General features: G+C 46.0%; 1 protein-coding gene across 1 annotated transcript; it reads left to right on the top strand.

The window, feature by feature from the left end:
- Positions 1 to 255: 255 nt before the first annotated feature.
- On the top strand, positions 256 to 1,941 carry LOC308295715 (asparagine synthetase [glutamine-hydrolyzing]-like; the record flags this gene model as incomplete). Its single annotated transcript, XM_080738762.1, has 1 exon — positions 256 to 1,941. One exon carries the CDS (start codon positions 256 to 258, stop codon positions 1,939 to 1,941), a length of 1,686 nt encoding a protein of 561 aa, XP_080594888.1.
- Positions 1,942 to 12,616: the final 10,675 nt, after the last annotated feature.

Genomic DNA, 12,616 nt, shown 5'->3' with positions numbered 1-12,616 from the left:
CCAAAGCCGGGTATAGACAGTCTGCCGATTAGAAGTCAAACAAACCTCTGTTGAAACTTGAACACTTGTTAATGGTGACGTCACCAAGAATGCTGGTCCCTCATTTGCTGTTGATGGTGACGTCATCACCCAATTGATGACATCACTCTGTGTTATTTCAAGGGTTTTCCAAGGGGATGACAAACACAGACAGACTGAAAGACAGGCGGCCAGACATAGATTTGGCTAATAGATAGAAGATATATAGATAGAAATATGTGTGGAATCTGGGCGTTGTTTGGCAGTGATGAGTGCCTGGCCGTGCAGTGCACCAGCGCCATGAAGATCGCCCACCGTGGCCCTGATGCCTTCCGCTTCGAGAACGTCAACGGCTTCACCAACTGCTGCTTCGGCTTCCACCGGCTGGCCATCGTGGACCAGCTGTACGGCATGCAGCCTCTACGCATCAAGAAGTTCCCCCACCTGTGGCTCTGTTACAACGGGGAGATCTACAACCATCTGACGCTGAAGGACCAGTTTGGGTTTGAGCACCAGACCAAGGTGGACGGGGAGGTTCTGCTCCACCTGTACGACCGCTTCGGCATCCAGAAGATGGCGTCCATGCTGGACGGCGTGTTTGCCTTTGTGCTGCTGAACACGGCCGACAGGAAGGTGTTCCTGGGGAGGGATACGTACGGCATGCGGCCACTCTTCAAGCTACTCACCGACGACGGCTTCCTGGCCGTCTGCTCCGAGGCCAAAGGCCTGACAGAGATCACCCATTCCATGTCCACCCCCGCTTCCATCATTCCCTTCCTACCCGGCCACGTTGAAACTTTTAATCTGAAATCCACCGGGAAGGTGGAGTCCCTTCAGATAGACGAGTTCCACTGCTGCACCCAGGAGCCCTGCCACGCCCTGTACGACACGGTGAACAACCTGTCCTCAGGTCTTGATGAGGAAACGGTGAAAAAGAACATCAGGTTGCTGTTTGAAAACGCTGTATGCAAACGTCTCATGGCATCCAGGAGAATCGGTTGTCTTCTATCAGGTGGTCTGGACTCCAGTCTGGTTGCTGCTACGCTGGTCAAGCTGGCTAAAGAGGAGAAGCTGCAGTACCCCGTCCAGACCTTCGCCATCGGGTCAGCGGACAGCCCTGACATCCTGGCTGCTCGCAAGGTAGCGGCTCACATCGGCAGCGAACACCATGAGGTCAACTTCACGGCGGAGGAGGGGATCTGCGCCGTCGATGAGGTCATCTTCCACCTGGAGAGCTATGACATCACCACCGTACGAGCCTCTGTGGGAATGTACCTGGTGTCTAAATACATCCAGGAGAAGACGGACAGTGTGGTGATCTTCTCTGGAGAGGGCTCAGATGAGTTGACCCAGGGATACATCTACTTCCACAAGGCTCCCAGTCCTAAGACGGCAGCAGAGGACAGCGTTCGTCTCCTGAAGGAACTCTACCTGTTTGACAGCCTTCGTGCCGACCGCACCACGGCAGCACACGGCTTGGAGTTGAGGGTTCCCTTTCTGGACCACAGGTTCACAGCGTACTACCTGTCCCTGCCCGAGGAGATGAGGATACCCAGGCACGGGGTGGAGAAGTACCTCCTCAGAGACTCCTTCAAGGGTCTGAACCTGATCCCTGAGGACATCCTCTGGAGGAGGAAGGAGGCCTTCAGCGACGGTGTGATGTCTGCGAAGAGGAGCTGGTACACAGTGCTGCAGGAGCGCCTAGAGGCCGAGGTGACTGACACCCAGCTGGAGAAGGCTCACCAGACCTTCCCGCACCTCCCCCCCAGCACCAAGGAGGCGTACTACTTCAGGCAGGTGTTCGAGAAGTTCTACCCCGGCCGCGCCGCCTGGATCCCCCACTACTGGATGCCCCGCTGGATCAACGCCACCGACCCCTCCGCCAGGACCCTGTCCATCTACATGCCAGACAAGGACCAGTGATGACTCCACGGTTTGTCAGATGTATAAAAATAAACACATTTATGTTCTTCAGGGACTATTTCTTTTTTTGCCTACAGCTGTATATAGACAATAAGGAGTGAGAATAATTTCCCCGTTAACCCTCAGGACCTGAGGCCGATTCTACAAAATGCCGTGGTGTGAGCTTGTACGTCTGCTATTTTTGAATAGGTAAACGGTCAAATCTAAAATGACATATTAATTTATTGCAAATTATGTATTTGTATTAACATGGGCAAATGCTTAGCAGTGTCAGGAAAAAAAAGGATATACCTACCAAAATAAATATCCATTTGTTTCCATTTGTACACTTTCAGAGTTACATGCCTGTACATTTGCTTCCATTTGTACACTCTCTGAGTTACAGACCTGGCTGTAAGGGCCCATTTGGTTTCATTTGTACACTCAGAGTTGCAGACCTGTAATGGTCAATTTGGTTCCATTTGTACACTCTGAGTCACAGACCCTTAGGGGTCCATTTGGTTCCATCTGTACACTCTGAGTTACAGACCCTTAGGGGTCCATTTGGTTCCATTTGTACACTCAGAGTTACAGACCCTTAGGGGTCCGTTTGGTTCCATTTGTACACTCAGAGTTACACACCCCTAAAGGTCCATTTGGTTCCATTTGTACACTTTCAGAATTACAGACCTTTAAGAGTCCATTTGGTTCCATTTGTACACTCTCAGAGTTACAGACCCCTAGGGGTCCATTTGGACCTCATCTCGCATAGCAACTATTCCACAATCTCCGACAGAAGCATTTGCAAGTTGTGGGAGTCAACAGTCTGGCTACGTGATACTATAATTTGGGCCCCTGGTGGTCGCCAGACCCAAGGTTGAGAAACAGTGCATTAGCATGTGTATCTTTCAATATGCCCAAATATGGAGATGAGCGATGTCATAATACTGACAAACAAATTTAAAACCAAAAAGGCCTTTCTGAGTACCAATGCCATGACATCACAGCGTCATCATCACAACCACATAATTGTCCCTTTAAAATGAATTTTCAAATAAACCCAATGTCATTTAGCACTGATGAGTTGTCCCACTGTCTGGTAACTTAATTTGCAAATCAGTTTTTCCCAACGTTGATGTTTCATTGGACGATTTGCCTGAAAAGAGGAACACATTCACAGAAACGCCCCCGTACCGCTGTACCTGTAGTTGTACAGAACCAGGTCTACTCCTTCGGATGGAATGACAACAACAACAACAACGACATTTATCAGATCCAGGTTTGTGTCTTCAACACAGTGTCTTTGCGCTGGGTGAAGTTGCCCCCTGAGACAGATGGAAGAGGAGAACATCAAAGTGAAGTTCCATCCATGAACGAGTTTAATGGCTACACAGCTGTGCTGATAGAAGATGTCGTCTACACATGGGGAAAGTGTCCTCACCACAGTATGCTTTATGGGTTTGATGTCGACGCCCACAGGTGGTTCAAACCTAAGGTTTCTGGGACTTTTCCAGAGGGGAGGTGCACATCTTATTCCAGAAGGACGCAGTCGACATTCAGCCTTTACCTACAATGGAGAGCTGTACATATTTGGTGGCTGGAACTGGAAATACCAATTCAATGATTTGTCTAAATTCAACCGAGAGACCTTCTCCTGGAAGAAGGTTGAGCCAAAAGGGACAGGCCCGTCTCACATGAATATTACGTGCGGTTGCAGGGTGGGAGATCTTGTCATCTTCTTTGGAGGAGTCACAACACCTCATGACCTGTATGTCCTAGACTTAAATCCAGGCCTGAAGACGTTATGTAAGCAAGCAGTTATTCAGTATGGTGTGGAGCAGTCTGGACTCCCACACAACATCAGGTGGGAACTGGCACTCATGACTGCCACAAACAGGAACTAACAATAATAACATGGCTTACATAAATTCTATGATTATTAGTGTGGTTGCCTAACAGGGCAACCAGACCTATAGTACTTGCTGACTTTCTTCCTTCCATCCATCCATCCATCCATCTTTCCAGATAAACATTATTTTGCCATGCTACTCCTCCCACAGTTTTGATGGCACACACTTGGGCCATATGTCAAATCGATCGGATTAACATTTAGCCGATGAGGAACCAGCATTCTCTGTGACATCACCTGCTGCTCTATGCAGCCTCCTCATTGGCTAAAAGCAGTTTTTGCTGCTTCTTCATTGGCTAAAAGTTACTCTATAAAGTCGGTGCCTTATGCCCATGTTACCTTTATGGTGCTTCCTCTTCGGCGGTAGCCCCATTGACTTAATATGGAAAATGGCAACCACACTCACAATCTCCCAGAATTGCTATAAACGTATAAACGTTCTAGTTTATATTTTCTTGAATCGGAAAATGCAAATATTAAACTTTTAGGCATAGTTTTACTGAGGTTAGGGTTAGGGCTTAGATTAGGTTTAGGCATAAGACACACATTGTCAAAGATAAAAACACAAAAAAGGGGGGTTTGGGCAGCACTACTATGCTCTGCCATCTCAGTCGGCAGAGCATGGCCATCCTTATAACAAGTGATAATCGCCCAAGAGATGTGATGATAACGGCTGCTACCAATGGAATGCCTAAAATGGCACTAAAAAAACACTTATAGAATTGTAAGTACAATTTATTTTGCATTGTGTTTTATACAACGTTTTTTTTACAAGACGGTTTTCTTGGGCATATCCTTTTGGTTGACAAGGAACGAATCACACAAGAAATGTCTTGCCTGTCAAACTGTTGCTGAAAGGACCCTGATATCTTACATTATTTGTCTTGGAACACTATTTGGGCAGTGTTGTAGTGCTAAATTTGGAAGTGTGGGCACTCCCCAAGCACGCACGTGCACGCGCGTTAATGCGCGTGCACGCATGTGCGTCCGTGCGCGTGCACATAACGTTTTCGCTGGCTTCAAACGGGTCTGCGCGGCACCAGTGGTTCTCAACCAATAATTTGATGACCGGATCATCAGCCAAACTTCCCATGCAAAATAGCTCCACAACTGATATTTCCAATTAATTAATCCATTTTCAAATCTTATATTACCATCTGCTGTTAGTCATGCTCATTTCAGCACGGCTGGAGAGCCTATTTCAACCAATTGCTGGGTCAGAACGACCTGAAAATATAATATCAACTGACTTGACTTGAGAAGTGTGGGCACTCCGTACCCCCGCGTTCCCCCCCCACTACATCCCTGTATTTGGGGAATTCGGCTCCCAGACAGTCAGAATTTTCAAATACATGTCAGAATTACCATTCATTGAATGTATAATTTCTGAACAATAGTATCTGATTCCCAAGGTGTACTATATACATAGCTTACTATAGAATATATTCTACAATTGTATATCCGTAGATATTCAATAGACATTGTCATGGCCCAGATGAACCAGTTCAAAACTGGTTGTAGTTAGGACATAAATGTGACATTTTCCATTATATTATGACCCAATAATTTGTTGTATAATGAATGATATTACGGCTAATATAGGGTGGATAACCGCCGATCCACACCCGGCAACACACTCCTTTGGGTTGCATGCCAACTTTGAAGTCAAACAGTTGGGAGGTTCTCGAGTAACGTGAAGGACAGATACACAAATGCAGATTTCGCACATTTATAGAAGGACAGGTAGCCTAGTTCCAGACCCTGAATCGCTAGCCACACCCCTTTACATTTTTTGTTTTGGCGATTCAGGGGTCTAGAAGTGCTCTCATTGAAGAGTCCTCCCTCGGTTGAAAATCCGTACGGCGAATCAGCGTCGTGAATCAGTGTCTTGTGATCAGCGTGGGTGGGGGTTTCCCAGAACTCATGTGTGTTTCCAAGTACACCAGCGCTGCCGCCGTACCGCGCATCGCGTCGCGATAAAATGCGGTAAATTGCGGTAAAATGCGATCGTATCGATCTCGCTATGAAACACCAGTAGCAGGCATGTTATGTTGTGTTTGATTACTAGTTCGTAGTGCTCCTATTCTGACTGTTTCTTTGGTTAGCAAGTAGCACTAGCAAGCAACAGGCTAGCCACTAGCCAGCCACACTATGTCATGTGTTGGTCGGTGAACCAATCGCTGAAGACTGCCTCTTTTTGGCAACGCCCATCCCTGCAATCGCCTTGGGGGAAAGCACTTTCAGACTGAATAATGAAGTGAAACGAAATGTCAATTCAGGCTGAGTTTCAGGCTAGAAGGACAGGTGCCCAACAGGCAATAGTGGTTAAGATATTACTATGCACTATATGGTTCAGTTTGCACAATCTTTTTGATGTATTTGTTTTACTGTAAATAAACATGGGAGGCAACCATGAAATACAATGCTAGTGGGGTAGACACTTTATTTTGTGGAATTGCATATGTTAAAGTGAAAAGAACTTTGTGTAATGCTAATAGGCGTTGAGCTGAATGTAGCAGTGTTAAAGTTAGTTGTACACAGTCTACATGGCTATTTGTGTGTCTATAGAATAAGCTAGGACTGAACAGGGATGAGCTTATTTAAATGTTTAAATTAGGTAAACATAGTGCAGTTCAATTCAACTTAATGCAGCAAAGTATTACAAGAGTGAACTTTTGAAAGATAAATAAACAAATAAATACATTTGGTGACCTAATTTAGTTTGAAATACCGATGACCCAAGAACATACTGTAGCCAATAGCCATGGCATTCTACCTTCAGCCTCATCATTCAGAATCCCTCAGTTTAGCCAGACAACATAGACTGGCCATTGTTTAAGTAGCAGTGCCTTTGTTTGTCTGCGATGGAGTAATGAGCGCACTATTAAACTCTGGAGATCCAGGGGGTACAGAAAGTTCAAACTGGAACTACTGGAGCATATCTAATGCATCTTGACTCATTGCTCCTGGTACTTCCTGCCTAGACTTAACAGTATAAAGTAGTAACCCAATTTTGTAACGCTTCACTTTACAACGGCTGTATCCTAAAGTATTAAAGGGATGTTTTTTTTAAACACAGTGGTATGCCTATGTAGTGATGAAGCGGGGATTGAACCTGGGACTCTCACTCGCCAGTCCAACTCACAACCAGTCGTGCTAGCAGGGCTGTTGGCGCTGCTTCATGGCTGGTACTAACTTTGGGGGCTACAATCACTCCCCTGATCTTTGGAGCGCGCCCTCGCGCTTCACACTTCACGCCGCGGACCGCCGCACACAACGTGGACCTGTCCCTCACGCGAGGATATCACACTCCTCATCCTGCCGACAACGCCAGATTGTAGTGCTGCGCGGAAGCGGGGATTGAACCCGGGACTCCCACTCGCCAGTCCAACGCACAACCAGTCGTGCTAATAGGGCTGAGCCCAATTAGCAGGGCTGTTGTCGCTGGTTCATGGCTGGTACTAACTTTGGGGGCTACACCTTACTTAAGGGATAACGTCCGACTCAGTGGTCGTTATCGAGAAATTAAAATCCCGACAGGCTGATAACTCCCAACGCGAAAACAAGGAAGTACATTTTCTGTTACTGCATTGTCTATTCTCGCTTCAACTATTTTTTTAAACATTCTTGAGAGCAACGTTTAGATGTAAAAAAAATGACACAGTGTGTTTGTTTACATGGCTTTCATGTTGGATACGGCACTTATTCTTCTTTCGTGTATCATCGCCTTTGATGATTGGTTGGCGACATTTTATTTCACAAGATTTCTTAGTTACGTAGGGGAGGCCATGAGGTGGCTGTCGTCTTCTCCCCTTGCTGACGTCGACCTAGGCAGGGTTTGAACCACTCAACCTTCTGCATGAAGGGCATATACTAACCACTACAGTGTACACCAACGTCAAGCTCCGATACGGCACAAAATTCACGCAGTGCAGCAGGTGCTCTGAGTCGTTGATTAGGCGGAGTGGTCTGTTATCAAGAAATAACACACCGCTGATTTCAGCAATTGACCAATCAGAATCAAGCATTCAACCAAGCCATGTAATAATCAGTATTAGCGCCACTGATGTTGTATGGACGTTAGTTTATACAAAGAGACCCATGTCTGGACTCTGGAGGTTTGGTTGCTTTTTCATTAAAGTCGACAGCTTGTCAGAGAAACATTTAACTGTGGCAAACAGGGTCAGTTAACCAAAACTGTTTAAAGCAAAGATACAAAATAAGGTGTAACAATCCACAGTTCCACACCAGAATACAACAACGTATTGCCTGTGCTCTTTCTCCTCACACAGATGCTATACAGTACCTTGGAACTAAAATATTTTCATTGCACACAGAAGCCTCCTTATTAAGATCAGAGATCTTTGTCTTTTTCTCTCTTTGTCTCACATGATTCATCTGTTGCATTTTGCAAGTTGGTGAGAATTTCCCTATTGCTTCGTGCCATATTAAGATAGACAGTGTGACTATATTCTGCCTGGCTGTCTTGCCTGAACATACCAGAGATAAATGAGTTATTAATTATCAACTTATATGTTTTATTGCGTTTACAGCCTAACACAATCTTCATTTTCTCTGACAGTTCATAGCAAGCAGCGATTAACGCAACTTTAAAAACGCCCACAAACATCGCCTGCCGAGCTCTCATTGCCAAATAGACATATTATTCACACGTAAACTCTCAAGCTCGCCGAGTTGTGCATTAGTGTGTAATAGGCGCTATTAATAAAGCCTAGCCATGCATGACGCTGGCTCCCTTCAACAGGCCCCTTCTCATTGCTCACTCCTTATCGGGGATTCAGTTGTGTGAATTTGGATCGGTCTAATCACATTTGTTTAATTAAGCACAGCTAATAGACTCTCCAGGAGATATGGTGTCTCACTGTGACGGGCGCAGCCACACTGAGGTGCATGTCAAACACAGAGGCCGGGTATCACATGGGGCTCCCAAAGCTGCGCACTGAATGACGTGCCTCACATCCCACCATGGCTGTGAGGCTGACACAAACAAGCCAGGTTGAATGCTAAGGTTGAATAGGAGTTTAATGGATGGCTGGAACTTCCCTGGGTGGTAGTGGAATGTTTGACAAGAAATTCCCCTTGTACCAATTAGTAGGCAATTGACTTTTTGACATTGAAGCCATACTGTGCCTTCATGATCCTGCACTGTTAGTGGTTCCTGCCTGCCTGTACAGTATATATTGATGCTTGGTAAGCAGGGCAGGAATTTCATGGGGGCCATGAAGGCCATGGCTGTCATTGCCCTTCAATTCGGCCTTGTGCCCCTCAAACCAATGGCATAACCTGAGGTATCAGTGGCCTTAATGCCCCAGCTGACTGTATCACTTTCTCCTCTTTCTCTTACTTGTCGACAGTAGAGAGTAGACACCTGTGTCTCTTTCTTGTCATGTAGACAGACACAAGTGTCTACAAGAGTCAAGCTCACAACACGTCACTTGGAGATCGTCTATCAAACATATCATTTTCCAAATGTCTGTCTGTCTGTCTGTCTGAGTGTCTGTCACAGCGTTTCTCCTCAGTGGCTGGAGCAATTGATCTGAAATCGCATCACCATTAGCATATGAACACACCTAACATAACTGTGAAGCCCGTTTGTCACTTTCACAAATCATATGCTGTATATTAGCATTTTTATGGTGTATCTACTATCTATTCTGCATCTAGCATGAGGCTTATCTATTCTGCATCTAGCATGAGGCAACATGTTTAACCAGCTGTGTGTGTGTGTGTGTGTGTGTGTGTGTGTGTGTGTGTGTGTGTGTGTGTGTGTGATGTGTGTGTGTGTGTGTGTGTGTGTGTGTGCGTGTGTGCGTGCGTGTGTGCGTGCATGTGTGCATGCGTCCGTCTGTGCGTTTTGCAAGCTGCAGTATAGGTCAAAGAAGATACTCAATAACTAGCTATTCTATTTGATATTTTTTACATCCCATCCCTCCATAATGGGGGAGGGTAGGTCTGGAGTCCACCCGGAAGGACCATGATGTCCCCTTTCATGCGGAAGCACTTCTATCGGTGACATCATTCATCTGTTTTACAATTCCTCAGACAGACACACAGACACAGCAACCAACACAGCGCACACAGACACCTGTTTCGAATGATATCAACGCACTTAATGCGAAATATTCACGTGCTTTCAGACTCTTCAATGCAGAGGTATCCATAGATACAGCATACTAGTATCTCACCAATGCAGAGAAGTATCTCACCAAGGCAGAGATATTAGTAGTAAAATGACGACATCTAGTGGTCAACCTCAGAGGAGCGCAAAAATAAAACCTGAGGAGAATTCCAGCCTCGAACCAGAAGCCAGCTATTCTCTGTTCCCCCGTGCAACGCTCCACGCCACAGACCCTGACGGAGCGGCGCGGTATTGGGCGGCGATGACCCCCGTGAGTCGCCACCGAGGCGAGCGCTAGCGAGCCGAGTTGCCGCGACGAGCGGTGGGAACGCCGCACAATCCCACTCAGCCGCGTTACCGAGTTATGTGCCGTTATGGACAGAATAGTAAATATTCAGTCCCTCACTATCAACGTCTACCCCACTGCATGTCTACCCCACTATCCACGTCATAGATAAACGCACAAAAAAGGAGTCACATCATCCGTTCATTAGCTCAGTCAGTAGAGCACGGATGCAATAAACCCACGGTTTGGGTTCGATTCCCCTGAGGGGAATAATATTCAAGGCGAGAGATATCGGCGCGAAAAACGCAGCAGTGTGCAAAGACCTTTATTCTTAGACAGTTGCAGGACAGTGTACCTGATGAACAGAACATTGCCCCAAACTTCAATGACGACGGTTAAAATGTTTTCCTATTTGAAAGATGTTTTGGGGGATTTTCTGTCTTTATTTGGAAAGCACATTCGAGAGTGAGACGGGGAGTGACACGCAGCAAAGGTCATCAGACTCGGGAATCCAACCTGTGACTCACTAACAGGCTGCATTTGAGCCTATCTGTTTTATTGCTTTAACCGCTAGGCCATCGGTGCCCGCACAGTTTTCCTTTATTCTAAACTCAGTGATAGCTGAGTGGTTAGTGTCCATACCTAGGACTCCGGAGGTCCCAGAGGTCGCAGGTACGATTCCCTGCTCCAGCTATCACTGCTCCCCTTCCCTTGTGCTCCTTGTGGGCAGCACTGGGTTCAGCTGGGTTAAGCTGAAAACTGAATATCCCTTGTGGGATGATGTAGGTAAATTCTTCTTCTTAAATGGTGGTGGAGTAAACCCTGCAAGGCACAAACCTGATCATCGAGAGCAGTTTGAGGGTCCTTGAGTGTCTTGCTCAAGGACACTTCCCCGCAATCGAACTAGGAACCTTCCGACATGCATGCCCAGAATTGGGACGCTGGGGTTCATGTGGTTAAATTAAGTTATCATAAGTGAAGGGGAGAGAGTTGACCGAAACATAACGACGGTGCTTCTGCAATGTTTTGGTGCAGCCCGCCTGAATGACACCCCCATTAGCAGCTGTGGACAGGGGAGTCACAAGGGGGGGAGTGGGACTTTATTTATTATTTTATAATACACGAAGTGTGTGATAGAGGCTGGCACCGCCAGGCTACAAATACATATCATTTTTCGGGGTCCTTCACATGAAAAAGTTTGTGCACCACTGACAGAAACATAGGTTTTTAAAAAAAACCTTCAAAGACAAATTTTCAAGATTTTTCAAAAATAGCAGATCTACAAGCTTGCAGCGCAGCACTCGGTGCCGCCCTGTAAGCTTGTATACCTGCTATTTTTCAATAGTTGAAGCACAAAATAACACAGTGAATCCTTGTGCCCAGGGCCCAGAATTTGTTGCGACACCCCTGGGTGCAGCCCGCCTGAATGACACCCCCATTAGCAGCTGTGGACATGTGCACTTTGGAGAGGTATTTTAATACTACTAAACATGACATTTGTACTCTCAGATTTCAAGGTATAGAGACAGTTAGCCCTTTAAAAAGAGGTGGGGATAGAGACCAGTTACTGCTCCAAAGGGAAGCTTTTTGGATCCATACACTCAATACTGAGTTTCCTAAGGGATTGAATGAGGAATTATTACTGAACTGTTTTTTGTAAATTGTTTATTTTCTTTTTTTGAAATGTATTGGATTCTTTGTGGAAACTGCATGATGTAATGTTTTCTATTTTCTACTCACTGTTTAAAAACTTTAAAAAAAAGAGAATGTATGATGTAATGTATTTCCTGATGAGACTCAGCTGCACATGATTGTAGCTCATCTTTATATGTCACTTGCGCCCAGGGAAGTTTAGTTTTGAGACGCTGAGGAAGGCCACACGGCCGAAACCGGTCCGTCTATTCGGTGAGATGCTGTGAATTAATGATTTAATAAATCTACAAGAAACTACTCCAGAGAGTGCGGATATTCCCTTTTTTCCTGTTACTTACTCCTGCACCCAGTAAACAAAAAGACTTTATTACTCTTGCAGAGAGCGCGTCATCTCCAGACGGTTTTGTACCGGCTAGGAGATTTGTCCCACTTTGGAGAGGTCTCAGTGGGTCAGCTCTTTGTTCTGATTGGTCCTCATCCCCACTGTGCTCCTACTGTGATGCAGTGCATTCAGGGGGAGCAGACCAATGAGAATGAATAATGGTGTCATAGCCCGGACAGCTAGGGTAGCGGTCCAGGCACCTAATAGGCTGCCTCAAATCGTGTCGCGGGTTCGATTCCCAATCCTGGCGACCTTTGCTGCGTGTCACTCCCCATCTCTCTATGCCTATTTCCTGTCGGTCTACTCAATAAAGGCAAAGGCAAATAT

This window comes from Nannobrachium achirus, assembly GCF_963921795.1.
Source record: "Nannobrachium achirus genome assembly, chromosome: 2".
NCBI lineage: Eukaryota > Metazoa > Chordata > Actinopteri > Myctophiformes > Myctophidae > Nannobrachium > Nannobrachium achirus.
Note: the sequence above shows the minus strand (reverse complement) of the source record. Positions and strands in the feature narration are given on the sequence as shown.